Source organism: Bos mutus, chromosome 12 (assembly GCF_027580195.1).
Source record: "Bos mutus isolate GX-2022 chromosome 12, NWIPB_WYAK_1.1, whole genome shotgun sequence".
NCBI classification, from domain to species: domain Eukaryota; kingdom Metazoa; phylum Chordata; class Mammalia; order Artiodactyla; family Bovidae; genus Bos; species Bos mutus.
In genome coordinates, this window is record NC_091628.1 from 73024749 (window position 1) to 73042780 (window position 18032).

At 49.4% G+C, this 18032-nt stretch overlaps 1 protein-coding gene and 1 non-coding gene across 2 annotated transcripts in view; both read right to left on the minus strand.

The window, feature by feature from the left end:
* The window catches only part of MYO16 (myosin XVI), a 390818-nt gene that overhangs the window by 47573 nt on the left and 325213 nt on the right, over positions 1-18032 (minus strand). Inside the window, 2 exon segments of the mRNA XM_070380864.1 lie at positions 9818-10497; positions 10499-10841. Of these exon segments, the coding sequence (XP_070236965.1) occupies positions 9818-10497; positions 10499-10841 (1023 nt within the window).
* TRNAY-AUA (transfer RNA tyrosine (anticodon AUA)) lies at positions 12732-12803 on the minus strand. The gene has a single exon. It is a non-coding gene; the product is annotated as a tRNA-Tyr (tRNA).

The following is an 18032-nucleotide window of genomic DNA, read 5'->3' on the forward strand; positions in this document are numbered from 1 at the left end:
CACAAAAATGATTCAGGTCGGCATAAAGGCCCTAAACACTCTTAGGTAGTTGAGAAATGGGTTATTCTCTTCCAATACGCTTAAGGAGAGAGAGAGAACACAGCGGTGATCCAGGTCATCTTCAGGAAAACGTCCACGCACCCTGTAGCTTCTAAGCATTTCTTCACAACAGGAAGAACACCCCGGGACTGTATTCTGTGGCAATAATGAGATGCAGATAGCCAGGAAGGTCTTCATTAACTAGCTATGGGAGAGTCGCTGAGTGGCTTAGAGGATAAAGCACCGGGTTTCTCCTAGGAGCCCCCAGTGGGAGTTTAATTCGAAATCTAGTCTAGAGACCACCCCCTCCCACACACAATGGCTGCTTGCCTTAATGGGTTGATGGTATGAAAAATATGTACTGCTTATGAAAGATAATCCACTTCTGAAAAGACTGAATTTTTTTCCCCCAGAATTCCAGGTACAAAAGATCTCCTCCCCCTGGATAGTGCACTGAGAACAGTCCAACTGGGATGACTCCTCTGCGTCCTCCGGCTGTCTCAGAAATGATGAACTATTTATGCACGCTGCCTATCTCTGGTCTGACGGCATGCTGGCGGCTGTAGATTCACAGCCAAGCCGTGAAGGAAATTTCCCAGGAGAGTTTCACACCATTCGCCGGGTAACTTTTTGATCAGGTTGATCTAAATATTTAATTGTCACAACTCCCTGCTTGGTTTGATGCCTGGGTTTCAGAGAAGAATGAAGCAGCCACGTCCAGAGGAAGTAGCAAGCTCAGGAGGCCTTTGAGTTTAAGATTCTCCCAACAAATATTTATTGAGGGATCTGAGTATGGGGCTGATGCTCATTTTTTTTTGTTGTTTTCAGCCGTGCTTCTAATTTTGCCATTACAGTATCTATATCTCTATATAGATATGTCTGAATATCTATATCTGTAGCTATATCTGTTTCTATAGCCACATAATCTAGGAAATAAATAGTTGCTGTAGAGACAGATGAAGTGGGCTTTTTTGGGCTGTGTGCCTTTCTCCTGGGCTTCCTGGGAATCCTGCCAGTGCGGGATACACTAGAGACAGGGGTTCAATTCCTCATTTGGGAAGATCAGCTAGAGGAGGGCGTGGCAACCCACTCCAATATTCTTGCTTGGAGAATTCCAGGGACGGAAGAGCCTGGGGGGTTCCGTCCATGGGGTCACAAAGAGTTGGACATGACTGAGCGACTGAGCATGCATGCACGCCTTTCTCCTGCCCTGGATCGTGCTGTCTTGCAAATCACTGCTGACCATCTGAGCAGCCCTCAGCGTGGCCCCTGGGACACGGGGGAGGTCCCTGTGGCTTTACCGTGCGGCCAGTCCTGAGCAGGCATCCGAGATGCCGCACTCCCAGGACCGACACTTGGCCTGCAGTCGAGCACTTCCTCAAGGCAAGATGCTGGGTGAGCGTCTTGCAAGTGAAAGCAACTGCTGTGAGTGACTGCTCACCTGTAATTAGGAGCTGTTCCCAAGCAGAGCCTTACAGAGGCAGAGACAAAGCAGACAGAAAGCCAGGAAACAATCCTTCTGAACCAGAGGAATTATTCTGGTTCACCTGGGTGTTGTGGGTCCCTGACATTGCGGAGGGCAGACTGTGGGACGAGAGGGCAGAAAGGGCCTCTGTCGAGAAGCTTATGCTGAAGGAACATTGTCATTGTTTAGTCACTCGGTCGTGTCTGACCCTTTGCGACCCCATGGACTGCAGCCCGACAGGCTCCTCTGTCCATAGGATTCTCCAGGCAACAATCCTGGAGTGGGTAGCCATTCCCTTCTCCAGGGGAATCTTCCTGACCCAGGGATGGAACCTGGGTCTCCTGCACTGGCAGGCAGATTCTTCCCCACTGAGCCACCAGGGAAGCCTTTCAAGGCTCGTTGGCCGCATGCTAACAGGACCAGGTATCCTGAACTCATGTTTGGAGACAGGGCTCCCCACACACGGGCTCCTCTTGCTGCCCCACCTGCTCCCCTCTTTCTGTACCCACCTGGAGAAGTCCCAGCCCCCCGCCTCCTGCCCCCATCATCGCCCATCAGGCGTCCTGCTCGCAGGTCAGCCCTGGCGGGAGGCTCTCTGAGACACTACCGCAGCAATGAGCTCCTGCTCTGGGGCCGCCAGCTGTGCCCCCTCCTGTGCCCTGATCATCAATGCTCCGTGATGAAGTCTGGTCAACCTCTCCCCAAACAAGGCCCGAGCACACTGCTGGGGTTCACAGGCCACGTGGGGCTCAGTCACAGACCCACGGTGGGGGGGTCTATGCCCCCCAGGTAGAACCTCACCTTGAAATGGGGCGGACCCATCTGCCGCCCGCCCTGTCTGGAGAGGGCAGGGCACCCAGAGCTCTCTCTCTCCTCTCTGGATTCCCGGGGGCAAGCCCTGGGCTTGCATCAAGTGAATGCCTGGTGGATGACTACAAGGGAGTTAGCTCTACAAGTTAATGCAAGTCCTGGGTACAGGGCCCTGGTTGCACAACTTCCCTGAGTGAAACAGTTCTCGGGCATTGAGAGAGAGGAGGTGCTGTAAACAGGGAGAGAAATGTCACAGCGTTCACAACAAATATTAGGCACTTAAAAAAAAATGTCCAATTAACACGGAAGACAAAGAGCCCTGTGCTCTTAACGTAGGTATGCCTGGCTATGGATCCGTGTATTCCGGTTGAAAGCTCATCTGCAAGGGGAGACAGACTAAGGATTACTTTAGCTGGGCATCCGGGGAATGAGGAACACTGCAGCATCCGGCTGCAAGTCCCAAACACAGAGACGCCTGCGCTGTGCTGCGGCCAGGAGCTGTGCAGGACATCGTCTGCTCACACAGGGCCCCACGCGTGTGTCAAAGCTCGGGTTCGCCGACCCGGCCGGGGCAGCCACATGCGAGCTCTCATCCTTCCCATATATCCACCCAGCGACGAGCGAAGGACTCGCTTTGCTAGAGATGCTAAGCTTGCCTTCCCCGAGGACTTCTTCGTTTGGAAAAACGAGGGAAACTTGGGGCTGATTTAAAATGGTTCCAGAAGGCAGAGGGATGCCTTCCTTTCACGGGAGGGCGGCCAGAGTGCCCTTGACTACACATCCGTAAAGTATGTGCTTGCTCCGTCCACGCCCTTTCTAACACTCACGAAGCCTCAGGCCACCACCCTCCACAAATAAATCACCACACAGAGAAAGCAAAGCAGCTGGAGAGTGAGAGAGATTAACAGCTCAGCACAGGACACACAGCTAGAAGAGCCTGCATATAGGCAAGACGCCTCGGGGATGCCGAGCCCTGCATCCCACCATGGGATGCTGAGACCTGCACAGGAGGGTGGATGTCTTATGCTGCCATCTCATCACAAGGCGTCGGAGGTGAAACAGAAGACAAGTGTCGAAACGTCTGCCGCAAACACCAGGAGCAGAGAACGGCAGTTTACCAACGCTGCCCTTGAGCACAGGTCACAGGTTTCCGCCTGTAATTCTGTGATATTTCAGCGATTTTAAAGCATCTTCTTGTTACCAAACAACGCATAAGTAATTGTGCTTAATTTGGCAGAGAAGCTTCAAAATCTCACTCAGTACTGATTGAGGAGGCAATGGGGGCTTCGCTGGTGGCTCAGTGGTCAAGAATCCAACCTGCCGACGGAGGAGACGGGGTCGATCTCTGGCCTGGGAAGATCCCCACACGCTCCTTGGGTAGCTAAGTCCATGTGCCAAAACTACAGAGCCTGTGCTCCAGAGTCTGGAAGCTGCAGTGACCGAGCCCACACACCGCAACTACGGAAGCCCGAGTTCCGTAACAAGAGAAACCACCACAGCTGGAGTGTGGTCCCCGCTGGCCCCAACGAGAGAAGCGCGCACAGCCATGAAGACCCAGCCGGGCCCCAAACAAAACAATTTCTTTGAAAAGATGCAGTTGTAATACATACTTGAGAGATTGATCTTTCATGCTTAGCTCTGTTTGGACATGACATTTAGAAATTCACCCCTTGAGGCTGTCACTGTAGAAAAGTTATCCGCACAGCTGTCCATGTAGGGGGCTGTGCTCACAGACCCTGTGGAAGTTCTCGAAGGCCAGCGATTTCTGTTGGAAAGCTGACTCCTGAGAATTATTTCAGCTGCATCATGAAAAAATGATGCTCCAGCACCTTAGGGGTAGCTTCTGTCTTGAGCAGCAAGATGATGTTAGTTAATCAAGTCTAAGATGTTCAAACGGATCGACAGGTCTGTACTTATTAAAGTGACTTAAGAATAAATCTTTTATTTTTTTTCCAAAGGACTTCCCTAACGAAATTTATACAAATATTTATCAGTAAATTGCTCTGACATTGGGACATATTTCCACATAATTGAGTGATGGTGGAGGAAGCTGGAGATGAGCTAAGATTGGTCACAGAGATAGTTCATTAATCCGCTGTACTTTTGTATGTGTTTGAAATTTTCCATAAAGCCAACTTTGAAAATAATTCTTTAAAAAATAAATGGTCTTATGGAATCAAGCATTACACTGTAAAAATTTCATTTATATAATGAAAGTATTACTCAGTTGTGTCCAACTCTTTGTGACCTGTGGGACTCTTCAGGCAAGAACACTAGAGTGGGTTGCCATTCCCTTCTCCAAGGGATCTTCCCGACCCAGGGATCAAACCTGGGTCTCCTGCATTGTAGAAGGTTTCTTTTACCATCTGAGCCACCAGAGAAGTCAAAACTCAAAATATCCTTACTTGGAGTATTTATGCAATGAAATAAAATATTTGAAATTAAGAGTAATTTCCATTTGGCTGCAGTGGTTCTGATTTGTAAAAATGCCCCAGGGCCAGATTTATCAAATATATTTATATGTCAAACTGCTTTTTTAAAGGTAGGTTTTCATCAAATGTATTTACTAAACACCTAATACATGCAAAGAAATATTGTCTCTATGTTTCTTTGTTGTCAATATAATTTTTAACTACCTATTTATATTATGTAAACTAAAGATGCACAGTATCAGAAAGTCACAAAATAATTTTTTTTTTTACATATTCTGCAAATCAGACTCCTCCACTTTCTTCCCCAGGTTTCTGAGGCGTACTGCATTTTTGTTAATGCCTGATCATCCTGCTCTTTTTCAATGGACACAGAAAACATGCTCATTTTATTTCACATTCTAGATAAACAACCAGCCATGGAAGGAACCGTTTGGAGCAATGGCGCACCCTCGTGGCCCCAAGAAGCAAATGGTATCCACTCTGCATGTGAACTCCGTCTCATAATTTTTGAAACTAAGCAGCTATAAAAAAAATTAGCATAATAATATTAACCATAATATGGCATCAGAAGAAAAACACCTTGTGAATGAATGGGATCAACAGAAAGGACAGACAATTAAACACGTGGTTGTTCTTCATTCTAAGGCCCAGCGGCCCCCAGAACACATTCTGCAGTTGTATGTATCCCTGAGCTGTAAAGTACATGTTTGGAATTTTATGAAGCAGTTTTCTTATCCAAACTGTAAGACTCTTACTTGTTGCACCTTGGGTGAGTAAATAGTGCTTTTTAAAGCCTTACTCTCTATTTTATTTTAATTCCCTGCAGTTCTGGGCCTCACGGTGTAGGTAACTGAGACAGTCGCCTCTAGAGCCAGAATCACTGCATTTAAGTCAGGCTGTGTCTCTCAAAGTGGGAGCAAGTTTAATCTCTATGCCTTAGTTTTCCCATCTGTAGAATGGGGACACCACAGCAGACACTGTTTAGTCTTGTGAGAACTAAACAGGTTATTAAAACCATGCCTGGAGCACAGTAGCCCCTGCAACCACAGCAGCTAAGACACCTCCTGCCAAGCTGTCGCCACGGCCGTCACCTGGACAATCACATTTTGTCCACCTGCATTCTGGACTCAAGAGCTTCTGTGACTTTGTGTTCCTCCAGTTGAATATCCAGGAGTCTATAGGAATACGATAGTTATGAAATCCCATATTTAGGTCTACAGAGTAGCAACGGAGTATAATTAAACACCACAGGACCTTGTTTGCTATCCACGACTCACCATTCCCTACGTGTTAATCAGTGCCAAAAGTAGTTTGGAGCGAATCCTCTGAATGCCTTTTCTCAAGTCCAAAGCAAGGAACTGTCAACACTCGACTATTTGTGGAGAGACATTATTTTATCAACAAAGGTCCGTCTAGTCAAGGCTATGGTTTTTCCAGTAGTCATGTACTGATGTGAGAGTTGGACTGTGAAGAAAGCTGAGCGCCAAAGAATTGATACTTTTGAACTGTGGTGTTGGAGAAGACTCTTGAGAGTTCCTTGGACTGTAAGGAGATTCAGCCAGTCCATCCTAAAGGAAATCAGTCCTCAATACTCCTTGGAAGGACTGATGTTGAAGCTGAAACTCCAATCCTTTGGCCACCTGATGTGAAGACCTGACTCACTGGAAAAGACCCTGATACTTGAAAAGATCGAAGGCAGGAGGAGAAAGGGACGACAGAGGATGAGATGGTTGGATGGCATCACCAGCTCAATGGATCTGAGTTTGAGTAAACCGGGAGTTGGCGATGGACAGGGAGGCCTGGCGCGCTGCAGTCCATGGGATGCAAAGAGTCGGACACGACTGAGCGACTGAACTGGACTGAGGTGGCTCAGACGGTAAAGAATCTACCTACATCTGGGAGGCCTGGGTTTGATACCTGGTTCAGGAAGATTCCCTGGAGAAGGGAATGGCAGCCCTCTCCAGTATTCTTGCCTAGAGAATCCCATGGACAGAGGAGCCTGTCGGGCTACAGTTTATGGGGTCGCAAAGAGTCATATACGACTGAGCGACTAATACATGATCTCTTCAAGGTCGCTCTCCAAAGAATCGAGGGGGAAGTTCTGAAATGCTCCCCAAATTTGCGGTACAATTTCCCCACATCACAACTGTCCAAAAATCGGGCTGTAATTAATTCAGGTGCCTTGAGGCAGAATTAGCTGCCCACTGGATTCTTTGGTAAGAAAGCTCTTTCGGGTGAAGAGAAGAGCATTTTTAAATATAAAGAGGGTAAAGAAAAATATTTGTAATCTTAAAAGAAGTCCCAGGACTTCAGTAAATCATGAATAACAGCCATGAGATTCATTTAGTAGAAAATGGATTCCTGGTTCCTGGATCACAGTGTGTAAACCTTAATAATCATATAAGCAGCTCTGGTGATTAGCTCCAGTGTGATGACTTTTTTTTCCTTCCCAGTCTTCTCTTAAGCCCCTCCTGCATGCTGAAAGATGCCACGAGGACGCGTTCTGTGCTGTGGTCCAGGAGTTTCCCGAGTCACGAACTGTGAGGGATCACAGGGTTCTCAGCCGCACAGCTGGACCCCAGTCACTGGGTGTGTGGGGACATTTCCCGAGTCACGAACCATGAGGGATCACAGGGTTCTTAGCCGCACAGCTGGACCCCAGTCACTGGGTTCGTGGGGACATTTCCCGAGTCACGAACCATGAGGGATCACAGGGTTCTCAGCCGCACAGCTGGACCCCAGTCACCTGGTGCGTGGGGACAAGCCTCTTCTACTGCAGCTGTTATTACAGCCACTGTGCTGGGGGCAGAAGCTGCCAATGCAGGCATTTGTAAGAAAGTCTTAAGTGGCTCCAGACAACCTTTTCTAAGTGAAGAGTATTTTGTAAAAGCCTACAGGAGGAAAATAGATGCTTTCTAATTTTAGAGTTGCACTAACGATGGTGTCCTTGAGGTTTTGATGGATGTTAGCGGGCACTGGTTAATGTCACCACGGGGAAATATAATTAGCATATCCGGGCACCCTGGCTGGAGACCTCTCTGTGGTCCTCCCTGCGAGTCCTAGATTTCAGTTCAGTTCAGTTCAGTCACTCAGTCGTGCCTGACTCTTTGCGACCCCATGAATTGCAGCACGCCAGGCCTCCCTGTCCATCACCAACTCCCGGAGTTCACACAAACTCATGTCCATCGAGTCAGTGATGCCATCCAGCCATCTATCTCATCCTCTGTCGTCCCCTTCTCCTCCTCCCCTCAATCCCTCCCAGCATCAGAGTCTTTTCCAATGAGTCAACTCTTCACATGAGGTGGCCAAAGGATTGGAGTTTCAGCTTTAGCATCAGTCCTTCCAAAGAACACCCAGGACTGATCTCCTTTAGAATGGACTGGTTGGATCTCCTTGTAGTCCAAGGAACTCTCAAGAGTAGACTTAGGGATTTCCAAAGGATTGCCACCCATCTAGAAAATCATTAACTTCACTTTTCTGAATACATCCGAGAAGAATTCATCCAACTCTCATCTATAGTAAAAGGAGGCTTATGACGCTTTAATAAACTTTTAGTTCCAAAAGCAAAGCAAACATTAATGTGTTCGTGTAATGCTTTTCTTTTAGAGTCTGTTTTGTTCCTTGGAATGAAACATATGACTTGTGAAATTCAAGTCATCCCCTACTTACAAGGACAATTTCTTTTATTAATGACTTATAATTAAGAAGAAATGGCTAAACAATTAGCTTATTAGTCTGAAGAGTAAACAAAGAGCAGGTTATTCATCCATTTGCTAAGTGTTCTTAGCCTTGACGTACTTTTCACTTATTGAGAACATTTCCTAGGTTTTCTAGGGGGTTTTTTGTACCTCATCAGATGATGAAAGCCAATGCAGCTATGTATTTTCTTTAGGAGAAAGAGCAGGTAAGTGGCTACTTTTGGTCCTACTGCCTGACCTTAAGGAAGGTGCTTAGCCTCCTTGCCCTGAAGTCTCCCATCTCTGTAAAGTAAGGATGCCATTAGCTGTCATCTACATAATGGCATTATGACCGAGGGACCCATTACAGTTTTAAGAGAAGATGCTTTATATTACTGTAGTTCACTTCCCAAATACAGAACGCTAGAAAATATTTTGGTTTCATATAAAAGCCTTCAGATGCTTTTTGGAAGATGACGATGTTCTTTGTGGTTATTAAGAGAATCTGAGCCCAAAGACAACCTCATCTGAATGAGGTGAGCTACTAACAAGAGATCAACAAAAAAATTCTTAATGAGGTTTTTTTTTTTTTGATAGCTACATTCTACTTTTATAGGGACACAAAATAAATACTTTTTGATACAGGCCACGGCCTCTGGCTGCCACAGTCTAGCCCTGAGCTCACTGGGACTGGCTTGTCAACAGCTGAGTAGTTGAGATGCTCCGCGAGAAGATGCAGACAGAACAGAATGGAGTGAAAATGGTCCTTGGGACCAGAAGGCAAATCATTTACTGGCAACAACAGTTGAAGAGGCTGGCCAGCTCCTCCGGGGAGGCTGCCTAGAGGCCTGAAGTTCGGGGGTGCAGCTGTAGGAGGCGGGGGACGGGGCCCCGGCAGTGGCCTTCCTGGGCTGGGCTTCCTACCAAGTGGTACTGAGTGTCAGGGAGTAACTGAGAAGTAATCACTCCAGAGGCACGGAATGGAAATGAGACGGCCAGTAAGGCGAGGGTGTTCGGGTAACCCCAAAAGGACATCTCAATATAACAGCACGTGGCAACTGCCATTTCCAAGTTATATCCGGATATTGTTAGCAAAGGGAAGTCAGTGGCTCAAGCTGAGTTTTGCTCTAATGCCCATCGTTTCACCAGGCTGTCTGAAGCCTGGTTTTAGTGCAATGTGTTTTTAATATCATGAACTTGTGTCTGCAAAATGGGAAAGATGCATTCTTAACTACTTGGCCATACCGGTTGCATATAAGATGATCTTAAAGCCGCTACCTGCTCTGAAGGACCCTGCAGGGACCCCGCGCATTCCTTAACACCGCATTCCTCTGCACAGCACCCCTACCCTCACATCTGGACCTGTCTGAGCGAGCTCAGTGCTCCAGACTCACCCTGGGGTTCGCGGATCCTCCTGCCCACCGCAGACCTCCGGAGCACGCTCCTGCCGGAGTTGAACAGGCTGGCCAGCTCGTCCAGGGGGCTGCCCAGAGCTCTGGAGTTCGGGGGGCTGTAGGGGGCCGGGGAGGGGGCGCCAGTGGTGGTGGCCTTCCTGGGCTCCCCTCGGGCCGTCTTCCCGGGGGAATACGGGGTTTTGGGGAGGGGGCTGCAGGGCGCGCCTGCGGGGGCCGAGGTGGGCTTCGGGGGGACCCTGGGGGGCTCCGCGGGGGCCGCGAAGGGGAAGTGCCCGGGTGGCCGCGGGGCGGCGGGGGGCGCGGGCGGGGGCGTCGGGGGCGGGGAGGCTCCGTGCGGCCCCGCGAGCGCGGGGACGCCCGGGGACGCGGGCCGGTCGCCGTCCCCCTTGGGGGTTTTGGGGTGCTGGGGGGACAGGGGGCTGGAGCCCTCGGGCTGCACGGGGTACTTGAGGTTGGTCTCCAGCACCGGCAGCTTCTTCACCTCCAGGGGCGTCAAGGGCGACTCGTCGGACGCGGGGGAGCAGGTGGCCGGCGTGGGGGGGAACACGAGCAGCGGGGGCCGGTGCGCCAGCAGGTTGGGGAAGGGCGCGGGGATGCCGCACGCGTCCCCGCCGGCGCCGCCGTCCTCGGGGGCCGCGGGGCGACGCGCAGGCCGAGCCGGCGCCCGCCCCCCGGCCGCCCGCGTCCCCGGGGGGCGCCCAGTACTTCATCTCCTCGTACACCGCCTCGGCCGGCTCGGGGCTGCCGGCGCGGCCCAGCATCTCGATGTAGACGGGCTCGGGCTCGGGCTCCGGGGGCGCGGGGGGCGCGGGGACTCCCGGGAGGCGCTGCGGGCCGCCCGCTCTGCGCCTCGCGCCCCCGGGCCCTGCCGCCCCTGGCCGGGCGCCCGAGATCTCCTCCGAGGAACCGCTGAGCTTGGTGTGGGGGCTTCGCTTGGGCTTCCGAGGGGGGACCTTCTTCATGGTGCTGTAGTCGTCGCTGTGCGGCCGGGGCCGGGTGAGAGCTGGGCCAGGGACAGAGAGGGGGCCAGAGCGTCAGCGCGACCCAGGCCCCAACCCGCGCTGGCCTGCCCCCTCCAGGGGCCCCGTCCTCCCACCCCCCAGGGTCCGGGTCTCCCCACACTCCCCGCGACTGCCCAGGAGAAAACCAGTTTTGGTCTTGGAGCTGGAGGACAAGGAGGAGGTACACTGGCCATAAAGAGACCCGGGATGCCAGGGATGAAGGGCCTGGGATGCGGCGGGGAGGGCACCGCACATCTCCCCTGGAGCCTGCTCACACCTGGGTTCTAAGGGCCTGACACGTGAGGACTGAGGACTGGCCTGACCGATCCTCAGGACTTCTAGGAGACTGGGGAGAAGGTGAAAATCAGAGACTTGGTGCCCCCTGGGTGTTTCTTATAGGAAATCCTCGGAAGCTGGGTTGTTGAAATAATCTAGGGCTTCCCTGGTGAGTCAGTGGTAAAGCATCCACCTGAAGTGCAGGAGACACAGGAGACAGGGGTTCAATCCCTGGGCTGGGGAGAACCCCTGGAGAAGGAAATGGCAACCCACTCCAGTATTCTTGCCTAAGAAATTCCATGGACAGAAGAGCCTGGTGGGCTACAGTCCATGAGGCCGCAAGAAGTCAGATATGATCGAAGCAACTGAGCAGGCACCCCGGTGAAATGAACACAACCCACCAATGAAAACAACTGCAGCATGGAGAGATTATCTTTCTAAAAAGAACTTTGTGAAAATGATGCCAAGAGTGAGTTTTACAATTAACTAACATATTTGCACTGGAAGAAGCACAAGCTGGAATCAAGATTGCCAGGAGAAATATCAATTACCTCAGATACGCAGATGACACCACCCTTATGGCAGAAAGTGAAGAGGAACTAAAAAGCCTCTTGATAAAGGTGAAAGAGGAGAGTGAAAAAGTTGGCTTAAAGCTCAACATTCGGAAAACGAAGATCATGGCATCTGGTCCCATCACTTCATGGGAAGTAGATGCGGAAACAGTGGAAACAGTGTCAGACTTTATTTTTTTGGGCTCCAAAATCATTGCAGATGGTGACTGCAGCCATGAAATTAAAAGACGCTTACTCCTTGGAAAGAAAGTTATGACCAACCTAGATAGCATATTGAAAAGCAGAGACATTACTTTGCCAACAAAGGTTCGTCTAGTCAAGGCTATGGTTTTTCCAGTGGTCATGTATGGATGTGAGAGTTGGACTGTGAAGAAGGCTGAGCGCCGAAGAATTGATGCTTTTGAACTGTGGTGTTGGAGAAGACTCTTGAGAGTCCCTTGGACTGCAAGGAGATCCAACCGGTCCATTCTGAAGGAGATCAGCCCTGGGATTTCTTTGGAGGGAATGATGCTAAAGCTGAAACTCCCAATACTTTGGCCACCTCATGCGAAGAGTTGACTCATTGGAAAAGACTCTGATGCTGGGAGGGATTGGGGGCAGGAGGAGAAGGGGACGACAGAGGATGAGATGGCTGGATGGCATCACTGACTCGATGGACGTGAGTCTGAGTGAACTCCAGGAGTTGGTGATGGACAGGGAGGCCTGGCGTGCTGCGATTCATGGGGTTGCAAAGAGTCAGACATGACTGAGCGACTGAACTGAACTGAACTGAACATACTTAAATCCTAACAAACAGTAGGGAAATCAAGAGTGTTATATTTCACTAAGAACTTAAGCGGGAACTGAAGTTGGAAAGAAGGACTGTATTTAGAAAAACAAAGGAGCATACTGTTGTGTATTAGTTGCTCAGTCCCGTCCGACTCTTTGCAGCCCCACCTGGACATGCAACAGCTACATGGACTGTAGCCTGCCAGGCTCCTCCGTCCATGGAATTCTCCAGGCAAGAATACTGGAGTGGGTTGCCATTTCCGTCTCCAGAGGATCTTCCCGAACCAGGGATCGAACCTGGGTCTCCTGCATTATAGACAGATGCTTTACCATCTGAGCTACTAGGGAAGCCCAAGAGCATACTATTAGAACTAATTTTGAAAGAGGCAGAAAAACTATTTAAATATGACTCAAAACTTTTATTAAAGTTAAAAATTCTAAAAGTCCTTTTCCTAATATTTTTACTATAAATCATAGTAGATTTTATTGAATACAATTTCTCTGGAAACTGAGACGCTAATTTTAGAAAATTACATACAGTTTTGCTGAAATATCAAAACTTCTCAAAAATCGTGAACTGTTTTACCAATTTGGTATTGTGCTAATCTGTAGGAAGTCTTGATCTAAATAAGCACATCTAATTTTGCTGAGTTCCTGAGTTATTTAAGGCAGGCAGCCAGGCTTTTCTGTCATTATGACTGCACATATGAGAGTCTCCACCTCACTTTGGGGGCAACAACTCCACTTTTAGGGTTAAAATGAAAGGCTCTGGAGTCAGACAGACTTGCATTCAAACTCCAGCAGGACCAGCATTCCACGCTGTTATTCATTTAGCTGTGTGTTTAACCAATACTTCTTAAGACACATCAGTGAATACACAGAAAATGTTCCCTGCCTCCTCTGCCCTCTTAGCTGAGTCAGAGAACTAAAAAAAAAAGTTATTTCTAATTCTATAGCAATTAGAACATGATATATATTATGAGGTGGGCAAATACAGGCCATAAGAGGGGGTCACAGAATTGGGTGTGTGTGCACACTTGTGGTTGTGGCATTCATGCAAATTATAATTTTAGAAGACCTCTTGGTCACATCCCTCTAAGCTTCAGAATGTGAAAGTCACTCGGTCGTGTCTGACTCTTTGCCACCCCATGGATATACAGTCCATGGAATTCTCCAGGTCAGAATACTGGAGTGGGTAGCCTTTCCCTTCTCCAGGGGATCTTCCCAACCCAGGGATTGAACCAAAGTCTCCCACATTGTAGGTGGATACTTCACCAGCAGAGCCACCAGGGAAGCCCAAGAATACTGGAGTGGGTAGCCTATCCCTTACTCCAGAGGATCTTCCCGACACAGGAATGAAACCGGGTTCTCCTGCATTGCAGGCCGATTCTTTACAACTGAGCTATCAGGGAAGCTTCAGTATAGTCATGCATAAAATGGTGATATCAGTAATTATCTCAGAGAAATAAAATGGTGTATGCAAAGGGCTTAGTTCAGACGCTGGCACTTTGTAAACATGAAACAAATGGGAGACATCCAGACGAGAATTGAAAAGAACAAAGTTAATTTTCTAACTCAATGGACATCTTTGGAGGCCAGTATTATACAGGGTTCACCAAAGCAGCCAACTTTTAAGAGCAGAAAATACCCCCAAATGCACAATTCTGTAATTAATGCGCATTATCCCGAAGGCTTTCAATGCGCTAAAGCACAGCAACTCATAAGCTTCTCCCAGAAAGTTAATGAACCAAACAAAATTTTAACATTAGTATTATAGAGTTGTTCTGAAGATCTGAATAATTTAAAGGATGTGTGGCAGACTGTATTTTCCAAAATTGCCTTCAACAATATTCTTAGTCCCTGCTGCTCTTCCAGAGCCTGGAAGCTAGAAGGACCTCTGTGCTGGCCCCATGAATAAAACATGGCGAAAGGAATGCCGAGGCTCTGCTGAGGCTTGCCGGGGCGGTGTGGCCCTGCTGGCTCCTCCTCTCTTGGGACACGTGTCTCGGTGGCCCTGATCTCTGCGGGAGAAGTCTGCGGATGCTGAAGCAGCCCTGCTGTGGGGAGGCCAGACAGAGGAGAGAGATGACAGAGCACCGTCTGCCCCAGGCCCCAGCTGTCTGCATTTCCCCAGCCCAGACTCCAGAGACCCAAAGAGCTGAGCCTGTGGGCTGTCCCGGCCCTGCTGCTGTCTAAGTACAGCTGGGAGACAGCTTGCAGGACAGGGCCTTAGCTGATGCCAGCCAACTGCTAGAGTGGAGAGAGAGACAGACCGACAGACAGACAGAGAGAGAAAGAAACAGACAGACAGACAGACAGAGACAGAGAGAAAGAGACAGACAGACAGACAGAGACAGAGAGAAAGAGAGAGACAGACAGAGAGAAACAGAGAGCAAGACAGAGAGAGACAAATAGAGAGACAGACAGAGAGAGAGAGACAGAGACAGACCGACAGACAGAGAGAGACAGAGAGAAAGAGACAGACAGACAGAGAGAAGGAGAGAGAGAGACAGACAGGGAGAGACAGAGAGCAAGACAGAGAGACAGACAAATAGACAGACAGAGAGAGAGAGAGAGACAGACCGACAGACAGGCGGACAGAGACAGAGAGAGAGACAAAGAGACAGACAGAGAGACAGAGAGAGAGAGAGACAGAGAAGAAACAGAGACAGACAGACAGACAGAGACAGGGAGAGACAGAGTCAGAGACAGAGAAAGAAAGAGAGAGACAGACAGAGAAAAAGAATGACAGACAGACAGAGAGACAGACAGACACACACACACACACACACACAGAGGGAGGGAGGAGACTGCTAGTCTTCGCCATTTTAAGGCACTGAAGTTTGGAGAGGTTTGTTACATAGCAGCAGACAGCTACTGCAGATACTGGAACCTGGAATGCAGTGCTACTATTCACAAGAAACGCAGACTTTAAAAGCCTGGCAGGAGCCTTGGGAAACTGGAGAAATCTTGACGGTACTGTTAGCAGAAGTGTGACCTTCAAGAAAGCTCCCGGTGAGATTTAAAGGAAAGTGAGAAAGATGCTGGAAGCGGAAGGAACATGGCCGGTTTTGCACCTTTGTGGAAAGCTTAGCAGCCCTGTCACCCGGAGCAACGCCGACACCAGCCAACACGCGTGAGGAGCCGGATGGTCTACGACAGGTCTCGTCAGTGTGTAGGAGTGGACTCCTGGGTCCCTCCACTTCCCCGTGGGAAACATGGGAATAAAGCGGTGAGCTAAAGAAAGACCAACTATTAACTGTAAAGGAGCCTGGGATTTCTGAGTTTGAAAATAAGATTGTTTCTCACTGGGCCATCCAGATAGCAGATAACTCTGAAGTTAAGAAATGCCTGGTAAGCCCAGATTAAATCCGGGGTTATTTTCAAGAAAATATGATCTGAAGGTGAAGCCAAGGTCGTAACTATGAACCACTTTATTAAGACCCAAGAAAAGACTCTAGGTGGTGTTTCATGGATCCTTTCAAAGAAACAAAACCACAAGACACTCTAAGAATATTAGAACTGTATATATAAGATATATAACCATACAATATAAGAACCACAGTCTAAGAATATTAAGGGTATTGCCCTACAGAAATCTTCCAGGAAAAAAAAAAAAGGTAGAGAGGAGGTTATCTTAAAGAGATTTGTAAATGTGGCTTTGACTAAAGGAGTGGAATTTGATTCACAGGAAACTCAACAAAGTTTTTAAGGGAATCGTATCAGCATGCAATGAGAAAGGAAGAGTCAGTACAAGATAAAGAGGTTCTGGTGCCTCAGAGTTCTGTGAGCAGGAATCAGGCTGAGAAAACGACCACCCCCCCAAACAGGACTAGCCTCTTGTAGACTAGGAAATAATATCCTAAGGTAAGCCAAGATTCCAGAGCATGGATCAAATGGCCATGGAAAATACTTTCTAGGCACCAGGACTAAATCCTAACCAAGCCACAAGCAACATGCTAGTTGTGAGGAGAACAGGTAACCTGCCTTCAATAGTTTAGGACAGTCCTAGAGGAGCTGCCTACCTAAGGAGCCTGGTCTGAGCAGCTGGGATACGTGGACCGGATTTACACGGTGGGATCTGGAACTGGGACTTGAGCTTGGTAGTGGGGTGAGGCTTTGGGGAGTTCAGGGGAGGGGTGAGTGCATCTTTGAAGCTGCAGCTCCAATACTTTGGCCACCTGATGTGAAGAGCTGACTCATTGGAAAAGACCCTGATGCTGGGAAAGATTGAAGGCAGGAGGAGAAGGGGACGACAGAGGATGAGATGGTTGGATGGCATCACTGACTCAATGGACATGAGTTTGGGTGAACTCCGGGAGTTGGTGATGGACAGGGAGGCCTGGTGTGTTGCGGTTCATGGGGTCGCAAAGAGTTGGACACGACTGAGCGACTGAACTGAACTGAATGCATCTTCCCTGGAGAAGGAAATGGCAACCCACTCCAATATGCTTGCCTGGAGAATACCACGGATAGCGTTGCTGGGCGGGCTACCGTCCATGGGATTGCAGAGTCGGCCACGACTGAGTGACTGAGCATGCACCCAGACATGAGTGCATCTTCCATGTGGGAGCGATGTGAGCTGTTTTGTCCACAGTCAGAGGCAGTCTGAATTTCCCAAAACTTGGCCACAGTCGAGTTCCCAGTCCCAGCAGGAGGTAGAATCTGTTTGGCGCATGTGTGTGCTCAGTCGTGTCCAACTCTTGTGACCCCGTGGACGGTGGCCCACCAAGTCCCCTGCCCATAGGATTCTCCAGGCGAGAATACTGGAGTGGGTTGCCATTTCCTCTTCCAGGGGGTCTTCCCGGCCCAGGGGTCGACCCGTGTCTCCTGCAAGTCTGCTATAGTGCAGGTGGATTCCTTATACCTTGGAGCCACCAGGGAAGCCCCAGAATCTACCTCATCTTTCCTACACCCGGGTGTGCTTTGGGACTGCCTGGCGGATGGACGTGGTGGGAGTGCTGCTGTGTAACTTCTAAGGCAGGCTCGTCAAAGGGAATGTACTGACCACCGGGCGTTCTCTTTCCTGGGTCATGTGCCTTGGACACGCTGACTCTGTGTGAGAAGCCCAGCCACCCCGCACCTGTCATGCTGCACAAACCAGGTGGAGAGACCCCCTAGACACAGAGACGGCCAAGCAGTCCCAGTCCTTAGACATTCAGGGGCCCCCGGAGGTGCAAGTCACCGGCTTCCAGGTGACTGCAGTTCCCACCTGTGGCTTCATGGAGGACCCTGAGTGACAGCCCTTCATGCAGATGAGCTCAGACCCTGAGACAGTAATAAAATGATCAGGCTCAGATGCTGATGCCGAGAGCTGCCCAAGAAAACCTGTCCTGTGCTGCTGTTTCACCATCCGGTGGTCACCATGTTGGGGGAGGGGAATGTCAGCTCCTGGGTTTAGAAACTCAGCTTCTGGGAAAAGCTCTCCGCTGGGAGCTTCTCAGCAAAGAAAAAGTGAAGTCACTGCCTGTTCTTCCCTTCCTGGTCTCTCTTTGCAAAGAACAATCCTAGACTTCTAAAAATCGTACTTTCAAATAGTTGGCTCTCGCTTGTTAATAGTTTGCAAACACATGTTAA